Raw genomic sequence first — 27,664 nt, 5'->3', positions numbered from 1 at the left:
AGAGAGACAATTAACAGGACTGGCGCTGAACAGTCCTGTTGGTTGTGTCTCTCTTGTGTCCCCGTTTTTTTTGCGCTGCTATTACCTTCCTTAAGATGAACCACCGACTAGCCCATACAAAAATTTTGATTACGCTTAACCTGTGCACGAAATAAACTGACCTAATGCTGGCAATTCTCGCAAGAAGGCTGAACCAAACCCGTGCGATTTGTCAGCCGCTTAATTCCGCTAACGGGCGGTGTAATTTGTCGTTGTATGGTAACTAAATATCCAAGGAGGCCGCGGCTGGCACAGGACAGTGTTTATGGAAAGTAATGAGTGGGGCCTTTGTCCGGTAGTTGCGCTGATGATGATGGTGAAGTAACCATCATCACGCCAGGTACGTTGTTTTTCTGTCCTGTTCGTGCGAAACGTCCACGATAACATTTAGATTGTGTTAGGGTGTACCGGATGCCTGTACCCCTGGAGAGATATCTTTGCAATTAAACAAAAAAAAACAAGAAACATGAACATTCGAGAAGGACCCGGCACCAGCAAGCTGAAGCTGGCTTATTGCCACAACAAAAATAAATTAGGATTAATATAGGAACAGCAAACATCAGGAAGCAGCGTTTGCCGGCCGATTATGATGATGATGATATGTGTCTGTTCCCTTTGTATCGGATGAGTGTAGGACTGCTTCCGAGTCGAGAAAAATAAAAATAAATGAAGGAAAGAAAGAAAACGGGAAAATTGAGAAAAGGGGAGGCGGGCTGCTTTTACGCACAAGCGCCCACCACTTCTAAGTATTGGCAAGCGGCACTGTTAAAGTTCCAGGTCGGCACAGTTTTGCTGGAGAAGGGGACAGGCGCTAGTCATTGGTTAGTGGTTAGCGGCTCAAGTCCTGGATTCTTGGACATCAATTCTGAATATTGTAAGGGACTGTTATGAAAATATTGACGGTATAATAGTCCATTCTTCCGATGACTAGCAGCATCTTTCTCTTAAAGTTTGTCCATCGCTCGCATCGAGTAGTTAGGACTGCCATAGAAACCAATAGATAACGTTTTGTACGATAGCAAAAACGTGAATTGCAAAAAAAAAAGAATGCCAGCAAGCCTAAAGCAGATATGCAAATATATATTGTTGTAGTGAAATCTTACGATATATTAAAAAATTGCGTTCATAAACCTTTTCCCGTCCAAAAATGCGCTTGTCCATGATTTCTGCGTATGTTTGCCGTCGCCGCGGAAAAGTTTCTAGAAAAACGAATGATTGCGAGACGAATTTTTGCTCAGAACAGAGCTGGATTGTAGTTGCCAAAACCCCCTTCGCTTTGGACGGTTTTTGCACATCGATCATGGTATAAGTACAGCGGCCAAGAAAGAATTCTGACCTCGCGACATGACACTTATGGAAGGTGTGACCTGCGGTTCCATCTCGGTCCTCCGTGAGCAGTGTTGTTGTTGTTGTCCTCTAAATAATGGCGCGTACCCACTGTGGGGTATTGGCCAAGACAGTGTTCGGCGTGCACAGAACGCTGCACTACATCGTTGGTCACTGCACCGCCAGCCTGCTTTCCGCGAGCCCTGCTGTCATGTGCTGGGCTCGAGAACGAACGCTGAGAGAGACAGAGAGAAAGAGAAAATAATGAAGCATCATAGCTTCGCAGCGCGTGCGAACTATCTTCATCATCGTCTACACCGCTCCTCATGGCGTGTCCGCAGACCCACGCCCGCTCATGACCTCGGTCGAGTCTGCCCTCAATCATGGCCGCAGAGGTGACAGTCTACACTCTTTACGGAAGCCCTCCGGCGGCCCGATAAGCCTTCCACCTGTTCGATGCGAGACCCGATGTCGAGTTCCGCGGCTCCGAGTCCCGTTGTGGGGACGCCGGGCGAGGGCTGGCCCACTGCGCCACAGACGGAAACGCGGGGCGCTCTTGGACGGCTGGCGGCGAAGACGACGACGTCCCGTCCCCGCCACGTGAGGGAGCTCTTCGCGTCTGGGAGCGCCTCGCGGTCTCGGCACCACCGCCCGTGCGTTCCATCCTCGCCGGTAGACTCTTGAGTCCTGAGACCTGCACCGCGGTTCTGTGCCGTCTTCCACCAGCTTCCTCTGATAACCCTTCGACGAATGAACGAAACCCAGCGGCCCGGTATGTCTGTCGCCGAGATAGCCATGGCGCTGGAGGCCGTCGTCAAGAATGGCCGTCGGAGGTACGTTATGCGCCTTTCGATTCTTGACCGTCGATCGTGACTGCGGCGTTTGGCGACCCGCCCGCCCAGGCCTATTTGGCAGTCCCTGCTCTGTGTGCTCCCGATATAAAGCGACCCGTGAAAGAGTATGCGGATACGAGGCGTCAACACTTTGGCCCACTCCTCTACGCAGGAAGGCAGGACGTCGTTAGGCCAAATTGTCTTTTTATTGTACCGAGCGAATTTCGAGCCCTTGCGTCGTCTTCGGGTGAAAGCGCGCAAGCCAGTCTGCAGTATACCACTTTCCACTTTTTTTTTGCCGGTATATTATCTGCGAAGTGGGACTGCTGGGCTACTGTTTCACCAGCGAGTTGCCGGCTAATCTCGACAATGAAACATTGCTGCGACTTCACGTTCGTTTTTTGCATTGCCTTCACAGAGAAGGGTGTGCAGAGCTTCGCTCTAGAATTTTACGAGGCGCAGGGAAAGTTCAGGTTGTTTAACGGGCGTCCTATCTTGAGTTTCTTCCTCGGTTAGCGATTTTCAGCAATCGGACGTTCACTCTCGGGTATGTTTTTTGACAGTCTTCACAATATCTGCTTACAACGGAAGCAGCTGAACGTAATTCTCACGCATGAAAGATTAAAGCTTCCTTCGGTGTTTTCACCGTAGTCAAGCCATAAATTACGTATTATTTCACCGGTACGGTAGTGAGAACGTATTATGAGCAATATGAACTTTCACATTGTCGTACTATTACTATCATGTTACCGTAATATGAACTTACCAGTGTTTTCTTGCTTTCTTAAAGGCTACAGTGTTTTTGTACATTACGTGTTTCTAAGCTTTTCCGAAGAGTTTCATATTGTGTTTCCAAGAAACCACGGAGGCTTATTTGGCTGCGCTTAATGTGAAGTCCGGCGCATTTATCAAGCCGTCAAACGGTGCTTCAAGAAGTCAACAATACTGCTTTCCCGGTGGCACGGATGTTGCTGTTTGATAAACGCCCCCGCTTTTCGGTAATCCATTAAGCTTATTGCTTCACTTGCTTAGGCGTACAATTTCGAAATATTTAGTTCCTCTTTGAATTAAGACGCATTGATTGTGAAATGCGTGATATGCAGCCTTTCCGGTCTGATTTAGGGATTCTTGTGCTTTGTCTTGAATACAGAATTACTTGTACGCTTCATGTTCTATACACTTTGTTGCAGCAACCGCACTTCTTACCGAAAAAAAAATCCTGGCTACACATTTTGTGAAGCGCTGTGCATGCTGAAAGTTCGCGTCCTGTAACGGCAATCAACTAACGTAGAGATTATGTTTCAACTCGCTACCCAGTGTATATATACATCATGAAGTAGTCCGTGCTGCGCCGCAAATTGTTTCTGAACATCCTTTGGTTTGGCATCCTCACGCAAGAGGATCGAGTCAAAGGTCGGATTTGCCCAAATGCTGCCCTACAACGTCGGTGCTGCGTGATCGTTCCCAATGCTTGTCAAGCGATAGATTAAAAGCGACAAGCTGCTTATAGACCTTTTTCTCTGTTTACAAAATGACATGCTTTCTGGACTGTGCTGTGTGTGCGCAGTAAGTTTCACTTGTCATATCCGCCAGTCGGAACGCTGCTGCCACTGTCCAGTGGCAGTATGGCTGCACCCAAGAGGCTTAATATGCAAAAGGTACGATCTTCCGGATTGTTTATAATATCGCGCGACCGTCGACGGCGCGGCATGCCAGCGCCTCGTAACGGTGATAAGCAAAAAAATTGGCGGGGGCTTAGCTTTGGTTAAGCCTGGTAGGTTGCGAAAGCAGGTGTTTTATACTGCATATGCAGCGCCTCTAGTGGGAAGAGCGCGGCGTGCCGTGGCTAGCGGCCGCCGTTACCCGACGAGCCGAGTTGGTAGCCCGTCTCGCTCCTGGCATGACGTCACGCCAAACGTCACTAGCGCCTCTAGCGGGAGGAGCACGGCGCGCCGTGGCTAGCGGCCGCCGTCATCCGACGAGCCGATGTGGTAGCTAGTCTCTCGCTCCTGGTATGACGTCACGCTGTGACGTCACTAGGCATGTTATGACGTCAAGGGTCATTCTAAAGGTCAAACGTGGCAAGTAGCCGCCGCTACGCGAAAGGCCGTTCTTGGGAGTATTATTGCTTTCGCAATAAGAATCGGCGAGAGTTCGCGCAAGCGCACAAAAACCTTTCCAGGACCAGTGTCGTTTGCTTCGCTGTTCCGTTCAGGACACGTGCCGTGGCGCACCTGTTTGCAGAAAGTGGTGCGATTATGTGATCACCCCGTGATTGTGTTTCCACTTCGCGGCGGACTACGACAAATCAGAAGTTTCGCATGTGAGGCAATGTTTCGTGCGAGCTGCGAGCCGATAACATCTTTTACTGTGTACTGTTATCTTTTTTTTTTGTTCTTGTTGTAGTTGGATTGCTCCATTCTGCCGAGCACTTCCCCACAAGCCCATTGTTGGCTTGGGCAGGCTCGTACGTGTACAATGTAATTTTCCAAATAAATATTTTTTTTATTATTTATCATTTATTTATTCACATGTGTTGGCTTCAGTAATACGCAAGAAAATCGGAACGGTCGTCACATTGACAAATTTTGCTTAAAATGGAAGGATGCGTGTCCTCATGAATGGAACAGCACAGAAGACAACACCCGGACTGGAGAGGACTTGAAGCGCATTCGCGAACTTTCGCTGGTTTCCCAGCTTATCGCCGTTATAGGGCGCTGACCTGCCGCGCGGTGGACTGTCGCGCGGTATTGTTAAACATCCTGAAGGCTGTACATAGCGGCCACCACCAAGAGGTACTGAAAGCAGACTGAGGACAATTTAATGCTCAGGATGCAGTGCTGTGGCAGGGCGATTCATAAAACGGAGCCGGTTGAGGAGATCCATCGGCTCATTTCGCGCCCTCTCCGTGTTGCTGCGCAGCGGCAATGGCGAGGAGACGGACAAGCGGAAGCGCCCCATGCGCTTCTCCGGGCAGCACGACATCCGGCTGCTGCAGGAGGTGGTGAGCCTGAACCCGTTCAAGGACACGCCGCCCACCACCACCTGGGCGTCCATCTCCAAAAACCTCGAGCACCTGTTCATGATCAGCTCGCGGCGATGCCGGGAGCGGACCATCCTGCTGCTCGACCAGTTCATCAAGGGCGACTACCCGAGCCTGCAGCGGTACTGCACCAAGGAGGAGTTCGCCGTCAAGGAGCAGCTTCTGCAGCAGGTACGTACGTGCACCGCTGTAGTGGGCGCATCTATATGGCCATGTCCGCGTCGACGAAGTGCTTGCTGCTCGTCCGAGGACCGCTTCTAAAGAATGATGGTCTCTCTGTGTTGCACCTGTACTGATGAGGACAGAAGTAAACGGGGCACGTTCTTTCGCTCTAGGTCCATTTACGTCTATCCGATAGCAAAAGTTAAGAAAGTTCGTTTGTCCGTCCAAGACCGCACCAGTGGTGCAATATATTATACCGTCCTCGGCAGTTATAGGTCTGTTGCACGCACACTGATTGATCTCCTTGCGCAGGAAGAAACACGCAAAAAAAAATGAAAGGCAAAAATAGAGGAAGCCGCTCCCTACCGCAGCATCGGTGCGCGAGTGTGAGAAGCGCGCGGTGTCAGCATGTCAGCATGAATTTGCACCATTTGCAACTCTTTTAAGGCAAATAAGAGCCACCAGGTAACTGACGGGAATTAAATCGCTGTGACTCCGCATTCTGGCTTCCAATTTTTTTTTTTTTTTTTTGCTAGTAGAATACATTTGGCAGCAGTCAGCGTTTAAGATCACGGGGCGAAGTTCATAGTGTGCATGGTTTACCTCTGTTCGCGCCAGTACGACCCTCTGGCATCCAGGAATCGGATGTCACGGGGCCAGTGCTCATTAGGGGTCCGAATGCCGACCGCTTGGCCGTCATCTTTATTCCCACGCCGACAAGCATTCAACTGGTCAAGCACACCCCGCAAGAGTGACAGGGGCGCCGGCAGGAGGGGAACAAAGACCAGAGCCCTGGGAAGTCCGAGGAAGACAGGGAATGCCGCAGGCGCTGAGAGGAGGGCGAACTGAGGTTACCGGGGGGGGGGGGGGTGGGGGGGGGGGGGGGGCAAATGTGAAGTATCGTCGGGCTGTGATGGCACTGTGGAGCGTCTATTCACTGGACAGTGGTAAGATATGGCATATCTTCGTGTGCAGGACAAAAATTCCATGCCCCAAGGCCTGCATCTCGTTTGTAAATTTTGTTAACACTTTTGTACCGCCTGTTGCGAAAACTCCTGCTTAACGCTAGCAGTCAAGTTGGAAGCCAGGAGTTCGAAGGAGCAGCAAGCTTTCTGATTCTTACTTTATCTTGACCGCTTGTGAGGTTCGTCTCCAATAATTTGTAACATTTTGGCTTCCATTTCGACCTGTTGCGCTGATCCTTGCATATATAGTTGGCCAGATGCTTTTGTCCAAACGGACCTGGCTCCGTAATTTGTTTATCAGGAAAGCAAAGGCACAGTACCGTCTTAAGGTCGGTGGACACCTGAACCGCGCCGTGGGGAAAGGGACGATGAAGGGAGTTAAAGACGGAAGAGAGACAAAGACGCCGTGGCAGAGAGCTCCTGATTAATTTTGACCACTTGGGGTCCTTTAGCGTGTGCTGACATCATAAAGAACACGATCTTTTTTTTTTTTCTTCTTGTCTCGCCTCCATCGAAACACGGCCGCTGCAGTTGGGTTTGAACCCGCGGCCTCGGGCACAGCAGCCGAACGCGCTAACCGCTGAACTGCCGCGGCGGATAGCTCCCTAGCACCGTGCTTCTTGCGTCTAAAAACCTTGCCTTATCGACACACGTGTCTCGTCTCTGTAAAAACTCTGGTGCGTGCGAACGCCAGCGGAAGGTCGTGACCTTCCTTACTTAGTCTTCCTCGTATAACTCGCAGCTGGCTGCGCCGGTTTGTTTCCACCGTGTATGTCTGCGTTGTGGGATCCCCCAAGAGAAAGGTAGAGGTGGAAGGCATCGTACGATTTCTGAGGGAGCACGCAGAATGTGAAAGCTGCTGTTATCGGCTTTTCATTGCATCACTTTGTTATAGCCAGGTGTGTAGAGGCATGTAGCCGCATATACTGTAATGCTGAGTTATTCCTTGATCAAATAACAAGCTGATTTCTTAGTTAAAAGGTGGCTTCAGTGGTACGCCAGGTTGCGGTCCTTTCTTGACAGCCCCCTTCAACTCTTCTATTTGCTGTCGTTTCGCACAAGATTGCCCTTAGTGTATCCTAGCTACGTGCCTGCTATGTAGTACAGCGGGCAGATATGGCCCTGCAGACCTGGCACAGTTCATTAGCACTTATTTATTAAGCTTTCCACGTTGTCTCTTTCTTGTCTTCTACTTTTTAGATAGCGGGTTAGCTCAGGTGGCCACTGTTCAGTGAGGAAGTTATGGTTCCCACGACCAATTTCAGCAGCGCTACCGCCACAACCACTTTAATACTGCTACTGCTACTACTACTTCTACTCTACTACTACTACTTCTACTACCACTGCACTACTACTACTATTAATACTGATCCTGCTAATGCCAGCACTAGTACTCCACTACCACTACTGCTGCTACTAATATTGCTATTGACAATATTAATGCTATTACTGCTACTATTTGTACTACTACTACCTACCACTGCAACTACTACTAATAGTGCTTTTAACATTATTGCTCCTATTGCTGCTACTATTACTACTTCTACTGGGCAGCGTATCGAGCAAGACCGAAAGAGTTGGCACTAACCCTCACATGTGTCCTCGCCGCGCAGGTTCTGCAGCAGTACGAAGACGGCGCGGGCGGCTACAGCTCGCGCATCGGTGGCGGCTTCGTGACAGCTGCGGCGGCGGCGGCGGAAGAGGAAGAAGAGGATGATGACTTCGACCCGGAGAAGATCCGACCGCGAGTCATTCTTCAGGAGGACTCCACGTCTGATGCGTACACTGCTAGGCAGGGTGAGTGAGGAACGGGAACTTTTGATTCTGCCTCGTCTACTGCGTTTCTTAAAAAAAAGTCCTGACACTAGCCAACAGACTACAAAGTCGGTGGCAGAACTGCTGAGCCAATTGCGCCAAACTGCGCCATATGGCAGATCTTGCGGCATGCTGCTACATAATCTAGTTTTCCCTCGCTTTCGCTCCACACCTGCGCCAAAAGGTAACTGAAAAACTTTGAAGAGAACGAAACTGAAACCGGTACTTTCACTTGTTGGCTACGTGCTTTTTCTGCGTCATTGTCGCACGGAGTAGCAATATTGGAAGTATTCAAAATTTCGGATAGTTCGTGAATAGGATCTGCTGTTTGATTTGTGCCGTACAGCGCTTTTCGCGTTCGAAGTATACGAACATCTGGCAATTACTGATTTTCATGCACCTCCAAACTTGCGGTCAACAGTTATTGCATTTCTAAACAGCGCTCACTACCTTGAAATGCGCGATCTCGTGCTTATCACACAAACCTCGGCAAAATCACTAGTGCTTACTCAGGCTCACTCACAAAAGTTTGGTCAACCTTCGTGATCACTCGAACTCACGCTCACAGAGGCCCGGGCTCACTCGAACTATGAAATCAAGCTCATTTAGGCTCACAGCTCACTTGGGCCCACTCAGACTCACCATTCAAACGGGATCGACCGGGATCAACGTGAGTCCGGACTCACTCACGTCTCAGATCTTAATCTGAATATGAGTCCGGATTCATTCACGACTCGGACCATGATCTGTGTGCGAGTCCGGACTCACTCAGGACTCAGATCATGATCTGAAATGTGCCTCAATGGGCCCGAGTGAGTCGACTCAGGAGTGAGTCCGCTCACTTATGTTGTCACATAATCAGTCCGCGATTTTTTCGTGGGGTCGGTCGCCAGCACGCGGAAAAAGCGCACGACGCAGCTGACAGTTGCTAGGCCTTGCGTGAAAAGTTCGTCGATGGTCATCGAGAGCCGCCGCAGCCGCGCTCCAGGATCGGAAAACGGAACTGCAGCTCCACGAGGCGCGTCATTGCGTCGCGCCACGGCGCAGCCGACTGTTCGCCGTGAACTCGCTTGCGAAGAATGAGAACAGGCGCCGGTGCTGCTGCCTTTCTTGACGTCTTCGATGCGCGGCGGACACGGAAAGAGGGCTTGCAGAGGACAGCGGTGCGGACGAAGCTGCGACACTCGGGCACCCCGGCGGTGCAATCGCTTCGGTCACTCTCACCCTGCGCAGTTTCAATCTGATTGAATGGTCTTTCAGGCCATCAACATCAGCAGCCTGACTACGCCCACTGCAGTGCAAAGGCCTCTCCCATGTCTCTCCAAATATCCCTGCCCTGTGACAGCTGCGGCCGCCGTATCCCCGCAAAACTTCTTAATCTTATCCGCCCAGCTAACTTTCTGCCGCCCCCTGCTACGCTTGCCTCCTCTTGGAATCCACTCCGTTACGTTTAAGGACTAACCGTTATATTGCCTTCGCATTACATGCCCTGCCCAAGCCCATTTCTTCCTCTTGATTTCAACTAGGATGTCATTAACCCGCGTTTGTTCCTTCACCCACTGCAGCCGCTTCCGATCTCTCAACGTTACACCTATCGGTTTTCTTTCCATCACTCGCTGCGTTGTCTTTAACTTAAGCTTCCGGTCATATGAGATTGAAACCGCAGGACGGAAACAAAGGCCGCGGACCCAGCTCGCGCAGCTTCCCGCGCGCGCTCTCTTTACGGCATAGTTTCCCTTTCGCGTGTTCGATCGCATGCGCTCGCCTTATTGCTACGATGGACCCGCATCGGCAGCAGCGACAACATTCAAGCCTTGCAAGAGCACGCGGAGCATCATTTGAGAAATTTCCTGAAAGTTTCTGAAACAAGTTTTCTGGCGCTGTCGTTGAATCACGCTTCGAACGCCTTCGAATGTGACAACCACTTTTATGAACGGTTCAAAGCGTCATGAAAATTTTCACGCCGAGTTCGAACTATAACTGCCATGGCTAAATAAAGGCTCATATAAATCGAGCGCTGTTGATGTGCTGAGGAAAAACTATTACTTCCGGAAGCAGTGTGCCGATTATCGTTCGTATACGACGGCATTTATCAGCCCATCGCAGAGCGCGGGCAGCAGAACCGTTTCGCGAACGCTAAGCGGGCTGCGTGTCGTCGAGCACCCAAATGCGAGTGCAATCCCTCTGCCAGTGCTGCTCTCCGCGCATTGCGAGAGAACGTAAGTGGGATGGTTTTTTTGGTCTATTGGGGTTTAACGTCCCAAAGCGACTCAGGCTATGAGGTGCCGACTCAGGCTATGAGGTGCCGTTGTGAAGCGTTCCAGATATTTCGACCACCTGGGGTTCTTTAACCTGCACTGACATCGCACAGTACACAGGCCTCAAGAATTTCGCCTCCATCGAAATTCGACCGCCACGGCCGGGATCGAACCCGCGTCGTTCGGGTCAGCAGCCGAGCGCCGTAACCACTGAGCCACCGCGGCGGGTCGTAAGAGGGATGGAGCCGTTCACTTTGCAGCCTCCAGCTGCTGCTTCTCGTTCGTTTTGCGAGCAGTCTTTTGAAGCGAAAAGCTTCACTACGCTAGTCAACACCGCGCTTCCCGTGAGCCGGCGTATGTCGGAGAACGAGTGACGTCACGCACGGCGCAGGCTACTGCGCATGTGCGCCGCTGCTTCTCCTCGCCACTGTTTGACCTTTCACCGCAACCGTGCGCAGTGCGCATTTGAAAGGAAGGGTATATAAGGCGCGCTTGCCCATAGAACAGGCGCACGCTGCCGCGCGTTATGCGTCATCGTTTGACGTTCGCCGCAAGCGCGTGTTTATCGCTGATCACCGCAGCTTTTCGCTTCGAGATATCCAGGCTTAACCTTAGCTAAGCCCCAGCCAATTTTTTTTTTCCCGTTTCGGCAGCAATGCACCACTTCGTACCCCTTTGATAGCGATCTCTGATTGGCGTGGTCCAAACTAGAAGCATTTAAAAAAAGATAAGAAATAGCAGCTGCGGGCTTTCAGGGACGTTATTTTTTTATTTTGTGAAGACTTTTTTTTCATACACGAGGCTGTTTTTCGCTATGAATAAAAACTACATCATTCAGCAAAATCTTTTTTGTTTTCATAATTTACACATTTTTGGGAGTTTTTTATTGAAAGAGCGCTATACAGGGTGCTTAATTTTTGTTTTACTTAGACCAGACTGAACATCTGAACTTGATGGCTCCAAAAGTCAATATTTTGCTACAACTATTTTTTATGTGCTGCACGAAAGTAGGCACGAAAGGGAAGGCCAGGCAAGCTGGGGCAACAACAGCGACAGACTCCACACGGCGCGAGCCCTACTTCGTCGTCGTCGCCCTACTTCGTATGCGCCACCTGGCAATACTAGGTGGCATTATTCCCCCCCTATGAAGAAAAAAAAAAAGAGCGCTGTCGCTGTCGACGTAAGGGTGAAACAAAAAATAAACAAAAAAAACAAGCAAACTGCCGCAACTGAAGCGCGCGAAAACATCAGCACGGTTGCGTCACCGTGTATAGTACGGCTTAAGCCGCACAACGTGCACAGTGTCAGAGTCGGGCTGTCGGCGTCGCGGTTGCGCAGCACCGTCCGGAACCACTTCATAGTTAACCTCACTCACACGCCGTACCACTCTGTAAGGGCCAAAATAGCGGGAGAGCAGTTTCTCACACAATCCTTGGCGACGAACAGGAGTCCACACCCAGACTAGGTCACCGGGTTTGTAGTCAACCTGTCGGTGGCGAAGGTTGTAACGGCGCGCACCCGAGCTCTGCTGTTGCCCGATGTGCACGCGGGCCAGCTGACGGGCTTCTTCATCACGTTGGGCAAACTGTCGGGCGTCTGGGGCGAGTTGGTCATCCTCTGGGCACGGGAGCATGGCATCAAGCATGCTCTGGACTTCGCGTCCGTACACAAGGCGAAACGGGGAGAAGCGCGTAGTTTCCTGCAGGGCGGTGTTGTAGGCAAAGGTGACATACGGCAGGACCTCATCCCAAGTTTTGTGTTGAACATCTACGTACATGGACAACATGTCCGCAAGGGTCCTGTTTAATCGTTCGGTCAAGCCATTGCTCTGCGGATGGTAGGCCGTGGTCTTGCGGTGTGTTGTGCAGCTCAGCCGAAAGATGTGGTCGATTAGTTGCGCTGTAAACGCCGTCCCTCTGTCTGTAATCACGTGCGAAGGAGCGCCATGTCGCAGGACGATGTTGTGCATGAAAAACTCTGCGACTTCTGAAGCTGTGCCACGAGGGATCGCCTTGGCCTCGGCGTAGCGAGTCAAATAGTCGGTAGCAACTACGATCCACTTATTGCCGCCCTGCGACAAGGGGAAAGGGCCGAGGAGGTCCATGCCGATCTGGTCGAACGGAGCGCGAGGGGCAGTAACCGGCTTGAGAAAACCCCCCGGCTTAAGTGGTGGCGTTTTCCGGCGCTGGCATTCTCGGCAGCTTTTAACGTATCGTTTGACATCAGCAGAAAGTCCAGGCCAGTAATACATGTTCCGCACTCTGGCGAGCGTACGTGAAAAGCCCAAGTGGCCAGACGTGGGCTCATCGTGGCAGGCGAAAAGAACGTCAGATCGGAGGTCGGCTGGAATGACGAGAAGGTAAGGTCTATCGTTGCCTCTCGAGTTCTTCTTGTACAAGAGACCTTGCCGCAAACAGAAGAAGCCAAGACGTCGAGAGAAGTGGCGAGGTATAGCCGTATCACTACCTGCAAGGGCGTCAATGAGAGGGCGAAGGTCCGAGTCCGCCCTCTGCCGAATCAGTAGGTCGGAGGCGGTGAGAGTACCAAGGAAGCCGCTGTCGTCATCGGGCGCTGCGTCGGCAGGATCAACTGGTGCACGCGACAGTGTGTCGGCGTCTTCGTGTCTGCGGCCGGACTTGTAAACAATAGTAATGTCAAATTCCTGGAGCCGTAAGCTCCAGCGTGCCAGGCGTCCAGATGGGTCTCGCAAATTTGCCAGCCAGCATAGGCAGTGGTGATCGGTGACCACTTTGAATGGGCGGCCGTAAAGATAAGGGCGAAACTTCATGGTGGCCCACACGACCGCAAGACATTCTTTTTCAGACGTGGAGTAATTGCTCTCGGCGCGGGAGAGAGTACGGCTAGCATAGGCGATAACCCTCTCAAGGCCGTCCTGGTGTTGAACAAGGACCGCGCCAAGACCGATGTTACTGGCGTCGGTGTGGACCTCGGTATCGGCATCTTCGTCGAAGTGCGCAAGAACGGGAGGTGTTTGAAGGCGCTGGCGGAGCGTAGAGAAAGCGGTCTGTTGCTCAGTGGTCCAGACAAAGGAGGTGGTATTCCTGGTGAGGGAAAAGTCCGCAATAAAGCGCCGATAATACGCACAGAGACCCAGGAAGCGCTGGACAGCTTTCTTGTCGGTCGGAACGGGAAAACGTGCGACGGCGGCAGTCTTTTCGGGGTCCGGCCGCACTCCCTCAGCGCTCACAACGTGACCCAGAAATTTGAGCTCTTCGTAACCGAAATGACACTTCTGGGGCTTCAGGGTAAGGTCTGCCGAGCGGAGGGCTTCGAGGACAGCCCGCAGGCGCTGGAGATGTTGGTCAAACGTTTCCGAAAAAAACTACGACATCGTCCAAGTAAACAAGACAGCTTTGCCACTTGAGGCCTGTGAGGACGGTGTCCATCATCCGTTGGAACGTAGCCGGGGCGGAGCACAAACCGAAAGGAAGCACTTTAAATTCATAGAGGCCATCTGGAGTCACAAAGGCGGTTTTTTCGCGGTCCCGTTCGTCTACTTCAATTTGCCAATAGCCGCTCTTTAAGTCAATGGATGAGAAGTACTTAGCGCGCCGTAATCTATCCAGCGAGTCGTCAATGCGCGGCAACGGGTAGACGTCCTTTTTGGTCACACTGTTCAGTTTGCGATAGTCGACACAAAACCGGAGAGTGCCGTGCTTCTTCTTAACAAGGACTACAGGTGAAGACCACGGGCTTTGGGAAGGTTGAACAACGCCATCGTCAAGCATTTCCTGAACCTGAGTTTGGATAACCGCCCGTTCTTTAGCAGAAACACGATAAGGCTGCTGTCGTATAGGGCGAGCGTCGTCATAGGTGATGATGCGGTGCCACCTAGTATTGCCAGGTGGCGCATACGAAGTAGGGCGACGACGACGAAGTAGGGCTCGCGGGGAGCTGTGCGGGTTCGGGGAAGAGCGCCGCGGAGAAGATGAGCGCGGCTGATGCGGCGCACGGGCTGAAAGTCGCTGTTCCGCGAGGAAGTCTTCAATGGCTGGAGGCCGGTGGCCAAACCGGGGTCTGGGCGAATCGGCGCGAAAGCCCTGCAGACCGAGGCGTCGATAAGAGCAATTGCGGTAGAGATGGCCTGGTTCTCCGCAGTGAAAGCAGAGTGGCCGGTTGTCAGGTGTGCGCCAGACATCGGCCTTCCGCAAGTGCACTCTGCGATCGTCGAAATAAGGGACTGGTGGAACTGGGGACAGCGCTGCAGGAGGCGTTACTGGAATCGGCGGTGGCGAAGCTGCAGCCGGGCGTCTCGCAACTTCGGCATAGGTGGGGCGGCTGTAGTCTCCCGGCAGAGGTGGTGTTTCGACGGTAGGACCCCTGAACTCCTGTTGCACCTCCTCGCGAACAAGAGCGGAAATCGAACCAAGTGCAGACTGCGAAGGGCTGCAAAACTTGAGGACCTCTTCACGCACGATGGTGCGAATCAGTTCGCGCAAATCGTCAGGGTGGCTCCCGGCGGTGGCAAACGATTCGGTGACTGCAGCAGCATGCACGGGCCGGTTGTAAGTCGCAGAACGTTGTTGAAGAACCTTTTCCATCGTCGCGGCCTCGGCAAGGAATGCAGCGACGGTCGATGGTGGGCTGCGCACGAGGCCTGCAAATAGCTGTTCTTTGACGCCGCGCATGAGTTGGCGCACCTTTTTCTCTTCGGGCATGGCCGGGTCAGCTCGCCGGAAGAGCCGAGTCATATCCTCCACGTACATGGCTACAGACTCATTCGGCATTTGAATGCGAGACTGCAAAGCCCGTTCAGCCCGTTCTCGGCGATCCGCGCTGGTGTAGGTCTCCAGCAGGCGTCGGCGGAACTCATGCTATGATGTTAGCGCATCTTCTCGGTTCTCGTACCACGTACGTGCCCCATCCTCCAGGCTAAAGAAGACGTTTCGAAGCTTGGCTGCGTCGTCCCACTGGTTGAACGAGGCCACGCGTTCAAACTCGACCAGCCAGTCTTCGACGTCTTCGAGCTGACTGCCATGGAATGGTTTGGGCAGTCGCGGATTCTGCAAGGTATAGTAGGCTGCAGCTGGCATAACAGGTCGATGGGTGGGTGCTCTTGCAGACTCCAAAAGCCCGTGTTCGGGAGGTAGGCCTTGGTTTCTGCACGGTGCACAGGGGTGTCCACCAGCGAAGGACTGGAGCCCAGGGTATGCGGAGGAGTATTAGACATACACAGGGATCTTACCCCGCACCTCCACCAGACTGTAACGTACTTGCTGACGAAGGGGGGCTTTATTAGCAGGCACGAAAGGGAAGGCCAGGCAAGCTGGGGCAACAACAGCGACAGACTCCACACGGCGCGAGCCCTACTTCGTCGTCGTCGCCCTACTTCGTATGCGCCACCTGGCAATACTAGGTGGCAATATTTCAGTTTCTTCTGCTACAAAAGCTGGTACAAGAAGCCTGTTGTCATTTACACCACTGCAGAGTTAATACATGTATGCTGGTTATAGAGCAAAAGCGGCCCCCGCAGTTCCATGCAGACCCTCTCTACACTCTGTGATGAGCCAGCCACTACTGTGTGGACTAAATACAGGCCATGCTAATCTGGCGACAATGGTGGCGTGATTCGATCCGGTATCGTGATGGCCGCTATGCAGACAGCATTTCTGCGACGTATTAATGATATCAGGGTGCTCAGAAGTGAGAAAATATCCTCTTTAAATCTCGTCACTAATTTTAGCTGTGGGTACGAGGTACACATGGTCACATGATTATGGGCGAGCGCGCGCTTCATCCGAAGATGTCAGAGATAGCGCGAGGCATGGGATGGTAACGCCATTGTGAGCGGACGTACGCATTCACACTGGGGAGCGTCGCAGATGTAGCTCCGGCTGATTGGTGATGAAGCACAGACAAAATGTTTGTGACAGATAGAAAATTGGAGGCCGTCTTGCATCTAGTAGTGTGGTGTAACATATCAATTTGTGTCGTTATTTTACTTTGTTTTCTCTGAACTACGTTGTCAGTGAAGCATCGACCTATTACTTTAGTTATACGGCGTGATGATTCGAAAGTGCAGGCCCAAGTGATTAATACTCTTGGGAGAGTTGGTGCGGCTTGTTGTCGAAACAGGACACCTACAAAGATGACAGAAGCAGCCCACTGTCAGGGCTTTGCAGCACAAAGGGCCTTGCCCTGTGTGCTTATATCCTCCTTGTCCCTGCGCTCTTTTGTCAGCGTCAAGGTCACAGACGTGTCGATATTTTCCTCTTCGTTTTCGCATTTTCCCCTCCCTCATGTTTTTTTTTTGTCATAATAAACTGGAACGGAGTAGCTAAAGTTGTACTGTGTTATGCTAAGCAGAATTCGCTATCAAATCATAGGGTCTACCCTTATGGGGGATATCTAGAATAGTCACTGGAAGCTTTGCCAGAGTGCAGGAATCCTCCTCTCCACGCCATCGGATTTGGAAGGTACCTGACTGCTGCTGCTGCGCAGTGTTTCCACACAACAATCACCTTTATGATGCCGTGCAAATCTGCCTTCGAAACGTCGTTATTTCATTTTAAAACTCCGCAGAATTTTTGAACCTCGTTTAAGCAGAATCTTGGGCATCAGGTCGTAGAGAAAAGCCCAGAAGCTTTTGAAGGATGCCGCTGTCTCTAATTTACTTCTAAAGCCTCTTTCCACCTGTTCTTGCAATACTGGGCGCTGGCAGCCGTGTAATGTAGGTACCTTCCGTGCCCGGCGGCACAAGGAAAACGAATGCGATACCCGGAATTTTTTTTCGCTAACTCTAAAATGTAGCAAATCTCAACGCCATCTCCCATCGCAAATTGTGCCTTCAGCTTGGCATCGAAAGCAACCTGCTAACCCGAAGCGGCACAACGAGTTCACAGTTCATTGGCATTCCCGGTTTGCAGCGGCGTAGCCAACGCCGGTGCGTGTCGCTTAGAATCGTGGGGTGAATGACAGACTTGTCGGTCGATGCTGACGCACGGCGTGACTTAGTAAATACCAGCTTGTGTCAGAGACCTTTGCGATGTCGAAAAATTGTATAGTGCGTTTGTAAGCCTTCTTCCACTTGCTAGGCTTTTCAGCGCTAAACCGAACACGACGCAGGCGCGTAAGCCGCTCTCCGTCGGGACACTATCGGCGAATTTGATCGCTCAGCGGACCTGGAAGCTCTGCTCTTGACAAAGATAAATGGCACGTTTTCTTCGCATAAGGCGAATAGCCTAAACTTAATCGTCTCCGTTGGAGAAATCCCTGATGTAATCGCCGCCCCACACTGGGAAAGCAAAGCTGCTTTTGTAAAAGAGTGTGTTCCGTTTCTCAGTTTCATATACGCCTGTGAGGCAGGCTTCTAACGCACGTGGGTAGGTTAAGGCCGATTCACACGACGGACCGTTCGTCCGCGGCCCGCGCACTACGTGTGCATACGTCAGCACTTTGAGAGGCGCGCTGGATGCATGGATGGATGGCGGCCGACAGCGCGCCCCTCAATGTGCTGACGCATGCACACGAAGTGCGCGGGCCGCGGACGAACGGTCCGTCGTGTGAATCGGCCTTTAATAGACGAATTTAGGTCGGTGCCTTAGGGGCGAAACGCCCGTTTAACAGTATGTATTAATTGTGATTCTGCGTTTATAAGGCAATATTGCCGTTCCGGCGGCGTGGGCTCCCTTCTTAACCGTGCAGTGGCCCCGGCCTGTCGCATACGATACAGGGCGTCAAATTCTGAACAATTTTCATTTGGCCCCGCAGCGGTGGCTCAGTGGTTACGGCGCTCGGCTGCTGACCCGAAAGACGCGGGTTCGATCCCGGCCGCGGCGGCCGAATTTCGATGAAGGCGAAATTCTAGAATCCCGTGTACTGTGCGATGTCAGTGCGCGTTAAATAACCCCAGGTGGTCGAAATTTCCGGAGCCCTTCACTACGGCGTCCCTCATAGCCTGAGTTGCTTTGGGACGTTAAACACCAATAAACCAACCAATTTTTATTTGTGCTAGCAGACGTCTATATTATTTCATCGCATTTTGACGGGTCCTTTTCCAACATATTCATCGTAGCAAGGATCAAGTTCCGACCCAGAAATGCAGGCAACCTGTTGGCAGAGAGCTCGGTTCAAAAGTTAACCCTAACGCAACACAGCCTAACGTTTCTGCAGTCTTACTGCTGCATTGGCAGGTGCTGGAACAGATTTGCATTTTTATGTTGATTTATTATACGCTCCTTAGAACTTGTGCTTCGATTTATTGTCCTTGGACTCTCGGGAATTCTCATAATCCGCTAATTTGATAGCTGTGGTAATCGTGCTTTTCTTTAAAAATCGAATTTTTTTATTCCTGAAATGCTGGGTCCTCTAACGAAAAAATACTGGAAGTTCATAACTCCACTCCCACATACTCGGTGCTTGGACATTACAGGGTCTAATAGGACTATTGATCGCGCAAGCGATACGAGTAGGCTACTACCACTCAGTGTTCCGTTTGCCGAACAAACTTCCTTCATAGCGTCCGAAAACGAGCGAAATGTATGAGTAACAGGCAAAGTTTTTGGATACTGCCAAGCATTCCTAGTCTAAAAATTAGGCTGTCGTTTTATTGAACAAATATGTTGGACATTTATTGAACGTTTTATTGAACAAACCAAACTTTTGCTTGCTAGTGGCTTCTGCCCAAAGCCTTCAAGTTGCTCGCGCTCACAGTAACCTCGTAATATACAAACGATGGTATTAATTGTAGCTATGCTGATGAGCACACTGGGTGAATTCAGTGATGCGATCCAGAAAGCCCGAAGATTGTTCGAGTGTTTCGCGTGCGTTTTTCACAACGTTCGTCACTCGTGGTTAAGCGCGGCGCACCTGACTGACAACTTGGCGCGTGCTTCAAGGTGAAGCAGAGGCACATTAGGAAGCGACTGAAGGACGTCTGGGCCGGAACGCGCAGCTAGACTCAAATATTTGAATAAACTTGTTTACGTGCAATCTTCGCCTCGTGCTATGATTTGAGCTGTAATAGCTCCAGTCCTTTTGAGTGCGTTTCCTTCTCCCTTTTCCCGCCGACTGCAGTTATTCATAGCTCGTGCTTGTCGTGGTGTTTGTTGAGTTGCAGGTAATAATTGGTCCTGGCGGAAATACACCACCTACCAGACACTTTTATTTCACTTCCAAAAGTACATTTCTTGTGTAAAATGGTCAGGAGAAAGGTTATATTTCTCCCTCATAACCTCATAAGAGCTGCATAACAGCGGCGAGAGTAAGAGAACTAAACTCCGGTGGTCTTTTATACATCACACTATTTTTTTTTTTGTTAGCTAGGTTCTCGTGTCTGATCATTACGGACACACGAAGTGCCAGCGCGCAAATAGGGAGACACACCCAGCCCAGATATTCTGATTTATTGCTTTCGATGAACAAAGCACTACCACTGTAGCATAGAAGGGTGGGTTCCAGACCGGAAGGTTGTAGAAAATCTGGAGACACTTTGGCGACTAAAGTGGTGTAAGGCGAAAGCCTGAGTACAGCATTCTGCCACGAATGTGGTTGTGAATGATGATTGAAGTGCTGCCAGCGAATGACGCGTCCATTGGTTGTCTGCTTGTCTAACTGATGTGTTGTTAAGATGTTAAGATTCGCCTGTAGAGTGGAACGCGACAGCGTCTTGCAACGCTGCGAGGGAGTCCACAGAACGCCATCGCCCATTCGGCTCTGCGCCTTGCTGGACGGTGAATTTATTTTAAGCATGAAATGCTTTTAGCCCCCGTTGTCGGCAGTGTGGTGACGTCACGCCGAGACCGAGAGCCATCATCCGGGCACTGAAATCCACTCATCCGGGCATTGAAATCCACTCATCCGGGCACTGAATTCCAGTCATCCGGGCTCTGAAACGAGAACATCCGGGCACCGAACGAGACTTAACGTGATTTAACGAGACTGTAAGCCCTCCTACGCGACCGGCATGCAAGCGCCGGTTGGTCTCCAAAGGAGTCACAAAAAATAAATTCTGCCAGTGCCTTCTCAATGTTTGTCAAGATATCAGTCGCTGTGCGTTTGATAATGCACGGAATTATAATTTCCGATTTCTAATAACGCGTGCAAAAAGCACATAGATGCCACGATACACTTCGTTGTCATACGTGATCTCTTAGGGGCTTCGCGCATCGAAGCAAATCCGCGCAGGCGCACAGGGGCCCGGGGGAGAAGCGCTGCGTTCAAAGGGCAAGACATCGCGCCGAACGGGTGGTGGCGTTCCTCCCTTCTATTACGGTGCGGTTCGGGTGTCCACCGAGATGGCAGAGAATTACTGCGCCATTTCCTTTCCTCAAAAAACCTTGCGTTCAAATGGCAAGGCATCGCGCTGAACGGGTGGTGGCGTTCCTCCCTTCCTGTACGGTGCGGTTCGGGTGTCCACCGAGATGACATTAGGCCCGCAAACATTTCATGCTTACTCTACTCTCGGTTACGGGAGAGGCAGAGATTTTTTGAGGAAAGGAAATGTATCTCTCTCGCATATCTGGGTGGACACCTGAACCTCGCCGTAAGGGAAGGGGAAATATGGGAGTGAACGACGACGCCGTATTAGCTAGACACGCCTTTGTTCATTCCAAACCATTCAGCTGGCATGGCGGAGTGGCTCGCACTCCGGAGGCCCTGGTTCGATTCCCCAACTCGACCAATTTCGTACTCGATTTTATTGATTTATGCGGTCTGACTAGAAAGGTTAATTAGGCTATTTGATATTTACATTATTGTAATTATATCCATCGTGTTCTGTCATTCACCTGTCAAATGTTGGAACTGTCTTGGATGTTCGACACAATGTAAATGAAACGAGAAACGTCGGAACGAGCAACGTCGAACTGGGTGGGGAAGTGGGTGGTGGTGGTGGAGCTTCGGCCGCTTATGTTTTTTTCAGCAGCGTCTGTTTCCGCGGACGCGGTTGTTGCTGGGACGCGCGTCTTTCTTTCTTTTCTTTTCCTCTTTCTTCTGACTTCTTGATTCTCCTATATATTAATTAGGCTAATTGATTAATTAAGCAATTAACTAAACTCAGTCCCACTTAGTTGGAGCATCACTATACGATCCCTTTAATGGGTTGCATGGTTGCTAGCCAAAGTACAATTGGCCCCATTTGAAATTCGCGCACTGTGACGTCACGAGCATTTTGACCAATTGAAAAGCATGACATTTCTGTCGACAACTCCTGCTTACAACGATGAGGCATTAAAGGCTTCCGCCTTAAAAGCTGCGCACAACCGGATTGAAAGTTCACAGAAGAGCAGGAAGAACAAAGAGGAACGGGTCTGCGTTTGTCAGTTCCTGGGTATGTGTCATCCGGTTGAAAATTTAAAATTGGTTTTGAGGAAAGGAAATGGCGCAGTAACTGCCTCACATATCTCGGTACACACCCGAACCGCGCCGTAAGGAAGGGATAAAGGAGAGAGTGAAAGAAGAAAGAGCTGCCGTAGTGGAGGTCTGGGGAATAATTTCGACCACCTGGGGATCTTTTAACTTGCACTGACGGTTGTGAGCAGCGCTTTTAGCGCTATGCTTTTCTTCGGCAGATCAACCTCCCTTTTCACAAAGATTATTTATTTATTTACACAGAACTGCTAGCCTCTAGGTGAGGCTGTAAGAAGGAGCGGGAGAAGAAAAAAAAACATAAGTGACATGCGCAAAACTAAATAATGGCTTACTAAATACTAATGGCCTACTAATACTAATGGCTTACTAATTACTAATGGCTTACTAAATAATGGCTTAACCGCACGAATCGTGCTGTGTCCTGTGCTCACTGTAGTGTTCTCTCGGACGCAGGTGGCAACGAGCACGAGCAGCAGACGCAGAACGGCACGCCCTCTACGAAGGAGCACGCGACCCCATCGGCCAAGCGCGCGCGCATGTCTGCCCCATCACCCTTCTCCATCAGCGGCAACGTCAATGGCAACGGCAATGGCGGTGGCAGCAACGGCGGCCTCACCGACGATGACGGGGGCCTCGAAGAGCTCGCCATGGCCGCCGCCATGGGCGACGTCAAGGCGGCGGACTTCCCCAGCCAGGTGGTCTCGTTCCTGCTCACGCGCCAGGCCAAGGAGATGCGCGTGCGTGAGAAGGAGCTCAAGCTGCGCCGCGAGGAACTCGACCTGGAGCGAGCCAAGCTCAAGCTCCAGGAGGACAGGCTCGCACTCGAGAAGGCGCGCTTCGAGATCGAGCGACAGGAGCGCGAACTGCGGCTCCGCTCTGAGCGCCAGGAGAGGACACTCTTCATGGAGGTGCTCAAGAGGGTCGTCAGCTCGGGGTTTGCGGACTCCTAGCCTGTTCACTTGTTCACCACTCGTTGCCTGCCGCTTTCGGCTGCTGGCAACTGTGGTGTGTGTGCATGTGAGTGTGTGTGCAACGTGCACTGTGTGCCTGTTCTGTACGCGGCAGTGTGAGTGTACATGATGTAAACATAGAGACTTTGTCTAGTTGATGCCTAGTGTCTGCCACTTTGTCGATGGCACATGGTACCTGAGTTGAGGGGGACCCAGAAACGAATGGCTTTAGAGGACGAAGGTGAAGGCCATAAGGAAAGGACCTGAAGTCGTGGATCAAATGAAAATGGTATTACATTAGCGTATACATCAATTCTGTGCCTCAGCCCACCCTGATTTAACTGAAACTTTGTGTCGAAAATTCAGATTAGCTTCCTTTAAATACAGTAAAGAAGTGGGTCAGCAAATGCAGTAAAAGCAGTGTCAAGCTAAAACAAATTCTTTATTGCTAACATTTTACTGAGCTTCTAGTCGTGACGTTAGCTTCTTGTATGTTCAGGACTATATGCATTGCATTCAACACACTTTAGTAATGTGGACAAACTATGAGGAGCGCCCGCTTCACAGCCCCCTGCCCTGCATAAGCTTACTCGTTCAATCCGCAGTTGAAGTTGCGGCCAAAGCGATCGGCATAGATGCTGTCATTTTTGTCCAGGGCTGAAAACGGATCTTGACCGCAGACTAGTCCGGCAACATGATTAGACGGTAATCTTGCGCTTTCAGCGAAACACCAGCTAGCCACGAATTGTCAATGTGGGACGCTGGAAGTCTGTTCCCGTGGTGTTTCCTTCATTGTCGTCACCTTCGTCATCTCGTTTCGGGGCCCCCTTATTTTGAATGGGAGTAAGAGATTTGCTTTTCTTCGCACCCTTGCAATGTGTATGCGTGCTTCTCTGTTGTGCTTTTGACGCCTATTAAGTGAGTTTTGTGTGTTGCGCAGTAGGGAGAAACTGCATTCGAGACTGGCGCCTGAGCCATTCGGGTTGTTCAATACAGTGGATGCGACCTTCGCGTAGCAGATGGTACAGCTTCGCCCGAGTCTAAGAAGGTAGTATCCTGAGAAGTGTGCACTTTAGAACAAGAAAATGCCTTCTCAAACCACCTCCACGTCGTCATCTCTCTTATCATCGCACATTGTACTTTCAAGTGATGAAAGGCAAGCGTGGGAAGCCTTCGCGTCTTGCTTGAGAGCGTCATAAGAGTCATTATTTGCTTCGTTTCAGAAACGTGAGCAGCTAATCCACTTCATTGTGCCATCAGCAGCTTTTGTTCGCAGTAGAAAGTAGCCTTTTGTTTTGTACTAAAAATAGAGCAAGACCTTTCTACTATTTAATCTTGCCTGGAAGGGCCCACGTTTGTTTTCGAGCAGATTGCATTGAAAGCTGCCAGCGGGCCCAGAGAAGCTGAGGATGACTCGAAGTTTGAGCACTAAATTGAATTAGCAATATTATCTTCGCGCTTCTTGCCGTTACATGAAAAAACTTTGTGTTGCATTTCTTTCCTTGCGAAGAGAAGAAACAAGCAAATACGCTTGGTTGGAATGAATGGCGTTGGGGGTTAGGTTAGGAAAGTGCGGGCGAGAGAAAACGTGCGCCTCACCATTCATAAGCATTTGACTCGGGACCACCGCTATAGCATTTTCAGAAGCCTCAGTCACCCTTGTATTCTATACCATTCAGCTTTGTGACCTTTCACTGCGCAATTGTATCTTGCCAGACTAGCGTGATCCGCGTTTCACAACGACCGAGTGCATGTATAGATGAGCGCGGACTGCACAGACATATCTTGATACTGCACTGCACCTAGAATTCAATCACACATCACTTCCCCCTGCACACATCGCATCCGTAGAGGCAATACTGGATGGTGCGCTCATTCTATGCAGCTTGGAAGATGCTTGGAAGTTGCAATCGATAGTGGCCGGTTCAAGCCTTATAGTGAACTGCACGGCTGGGGAACTGCTTTGCAGTGAGCACGCTATGTATGTGCCAGGTGCAGGTGCAAAACTCACTTGCTAGCTGCGAAGAACTACGCCTAGACTGTCCGGCCGCGCGCAATGTAACTACGGAAACAAAAGGAATTCGCAGGCTACCAGGCATGAACGGAGCTTGCTTCCCAAAGGTGCACTTGAAGCTCACGCGATCCTACTTGTACAAAGGGCAAAACACATGCCTAGAACAACCAAACTCTGTGTTCCGGAGCTCCCAAAGTCGCTGCAACCAAGAAGGCAAAAAATTACGATAAAATTCTGTGAGTTTAACAGCAAGTGTTTACATCCAGACCATTTTTAACCATATCTTATCGCTAGTTATCGCGTGATACGCCCGAAACACGCACAGAGCGTGTTCTAGACATGCGTTTTGCCCTCTGTACATTTGGCTTCCAAAGTTAACAGGACAGATTAGTTGTAACAATTCTATTGCCACCTTGACGAAATTCAGGCGGAATTCGCTCTTAGCAGTTCTGACTGCAGTATTCGTATCCGGGCCTAAGTTGTAAAAGAAGTCTGGTCTCTCACAACTTTACTCATCCTTGCCAGCTGTGGTGTCATAGTTTCAGGTGAAGTTATGTTCTAAGTCAGCATAAAGTACAATAGGTGTCTCGCGTGTTCAATTGTGTTGCGTTCACGAGAAAACGCAGGTTAAACGTTCTGTGCAATTCTTGTCTAGAGCTCAGTGTTTCATCTTGAACAAAATTACTTTACGCTGAGTGAGAAATAACGTGGAGTATTCGGTGTCTTATGCAAACACGAGCGTGTGAATTTTCCCATTGTTTCCTATAGGTAAGCACTATCGCGAGTTCCCAAACTCACGCGCAGTTTTCCGTTTATTTGGCAACGGACACCAGGTTCGGTCTTTTTCTGGACTCCTCTAACTGCGCAGCACCATATTTTCCCTTCGCACGTCATCCGCACGTGACGACGAATCACGCAAGCCTTGTACGTAACCTACGCGGTCTCAGAAGCAGGAACACTTTTGCTTCAGATCTGTTGCTTATATCACCATCATGTTTCACTCCTAGCTCTGCACTCATTTGCAGAGGGTGGCGCCGACTTTAAAAGGTGGTCCATAGATTGCACCATGTTGCCGGTGGTGTGACGCCATCTGTACCATTTCCTGTTAAGTACTAAAAAATGCAGTGCCGTTGCTACTTTCAGCAAGTGTCATTTCAAGAACAAAACCGAAGAATTGGGCTGGCTCTTGAATGGCAACTTCGCCAGTGATAGCGTTATGGAACGACACATTTCCTCCCTGCTTGCGGTCTTCCTTGTCACGCCGCTGATGACGGTGTGCCATTTTACGCGCTGATCAAAGACCCTGGTTCCCCTGTGTTCCTTTTTTTTTTACGTTGGTGTGCTCTCTGCCCATTTGTGATCCACTGCGCAGTATGCAGTGTTCTGTGTTGCTTCTTTTTGACGTGTATACTTCTCTTTTTCAAGCGAGATTACCTTGTTGCAATGTCTCGACTGTGCCCTATGCAAAGCTGCTTTCTTGTTTTTTTAATTGCTCTGGAACAGAAAACTGTTGCCCCAAGGTTGTGCATCTATATCTATTCACCCCCCCCCCGTATCTTTTCTTTCGTTGCCGTTGTTATCATGTAAGAAATTTCTTTCCCTTTTTCCAAACCTACACTGCCCCTGATGCTCAGAGATAGCTGAATGTCTCCTGTTTTCAGCGTTGTTTTTTTCATGCAGTTCTGTTACAGCCGCGGCCAATGATTGCCTTTGTGTTATTTGTTTCCGGCATTCTCACAAGAACGGTTGAGAGCTTCACTTCGCACTATACATTCCAAGACTGAAGCGCCATGTTTTATTAATTCTTTAACTGTCGGTATTTTATGGCTTGCCTTAAAAAATTTGAATCGTTAGCCTTCTGCAACGTCGCCCTCTAAATACCTAACATTTTGATTCCTGAGCTTATCAAACAGTTTGGACATCTCTATGTATCAGCAAATTGCTACGTCCCATGCGGGACCCGCATGAGTGTAGAACTAGACAAATCAGACACTAAGCACTGAACAGAATTTATGTTGAAAGGACTTAAAGCATCTTAAGCTGTTTCCTTCTTGTTCTTTGTTAATGTAGTTTCATTGCGACATCCAGCATTACCAATAATATAACTTATGCAAATTGCTAGTTTACTGCCTTTTACGCTGAGCAGCGTATTTCTATTGCATTGCGGTAACGGACAAAGTTTATCGCCATTTTGCTCCACCTTTATTGCGGAATTCGGGCGGTACAAGCCGTTAATATTTGCGCTGTTTCCATCCCAGAGGGCCGTTCTGAATATCTGCCAAGATTGGCGTAAGTACAAAAGATTATAGACGTAAACGAAATATAATATATTCCGAAAACCGCGACTGTAGGGACGAAATGCGAGTTAAGCCCGTTTTTGGTGTTGTACCAAGACTAACCTTTTGGGCAGCGGGCGGCAGAATCTCTCGCCATGGCGTGCAGTTCCCTTTAATTTTTTCGCTTTGCTTCTGTAAGTTGGCACAGAGCCCGTGTAAGCGAGTTCCTAGTATCATTATTGATTTGTGTTGCACACAAGCGCTCTTGGTGTATTTTCAAGGTTGTCCTCAACACGCGCAGTTGCTGGGGCGTCACCGATGCCAAAGTGGGTATCCTTTTCAACAGCGTTTGTTGCACACCGTCGCGCCTTTGTGATATAAATAAAACCGTATTTATTGATTACGTCGTCTCTATTTCTGCCTCGGCGACGTTTTATTTCTTCGTTTTATTTTTCTATAAACCCTGAGGTTGTCAGTAACAGTACAGAAACTGTTGTCCCATACAGTAACGTGCATTACAAGCAACTGTCGCACACCACATATATTTATCGTGCGCGATTGGCACAGAAGTAGCTTACAAGCAAGCCTCATATTCTTTAAGCAAAACACTGACCGCCCAACTCCACAAATTAAGCCATCTCAGTGGTATCTA

General features: G+C 50.2%; 1 protein-coding gene across 2 annotated transcripts in view; it reads left to right on the top strand.

The window, feature by feature from the left end:
• The window catches only part of LOC149372767 (uncharacterized), a 51,324-nt gene extending 23,909 nt beyond the window's left edge, over nucleotides 1-27,415 (top strand). For both annotated transcript variants that reach the window (XM_089567313.1, XM_089567314.1), the window contains 3 exons: nucleotides 5,121-5,412; nucleotides 7,982-8,165; nucleotides 22,226-27,415. In XM_089567313.1, coding sequence (XP_089423439.1) covers nucleotides 5,121-5,412; nucleotides 7,982-8,165; nucleotides 22,226-22,722 — 973 coding nt within the window. In that variant the 3' untranslated portion in view covers nucleotides 22,723-27,415. The remainder of the gene's footprint in view (nucleotides 1-5,120; nucleotides 5,413-7,981; nucleotides 8,166-22,225) is intronic.
• The last annotated feature ends 249 nt before the right edge of the window (nucleotides 27,416-27,664 follow it).

The sequence above is a fragment of the Amblyomma mixtum genome, chromosome 1, assembly GCF_055824585.1.
Source record: "Amblyomma mixtum isolate Tamu chromosome 1, ASM5582458v1, whole genome shotgun sequence".
Taxonomy (NCBI): domain Eukaryota; kingdom Metazoa; phylum Arthropoda; class Arachnida; order Ixodida; family Ixodidae; genus Amblyomma; species Amblyomma mixtum.
The sequence above is the reverse complement of the archived record's forward strand: the minus strand, read 5'-3'. Positions and strand labels throughout refer to the sequence as shown.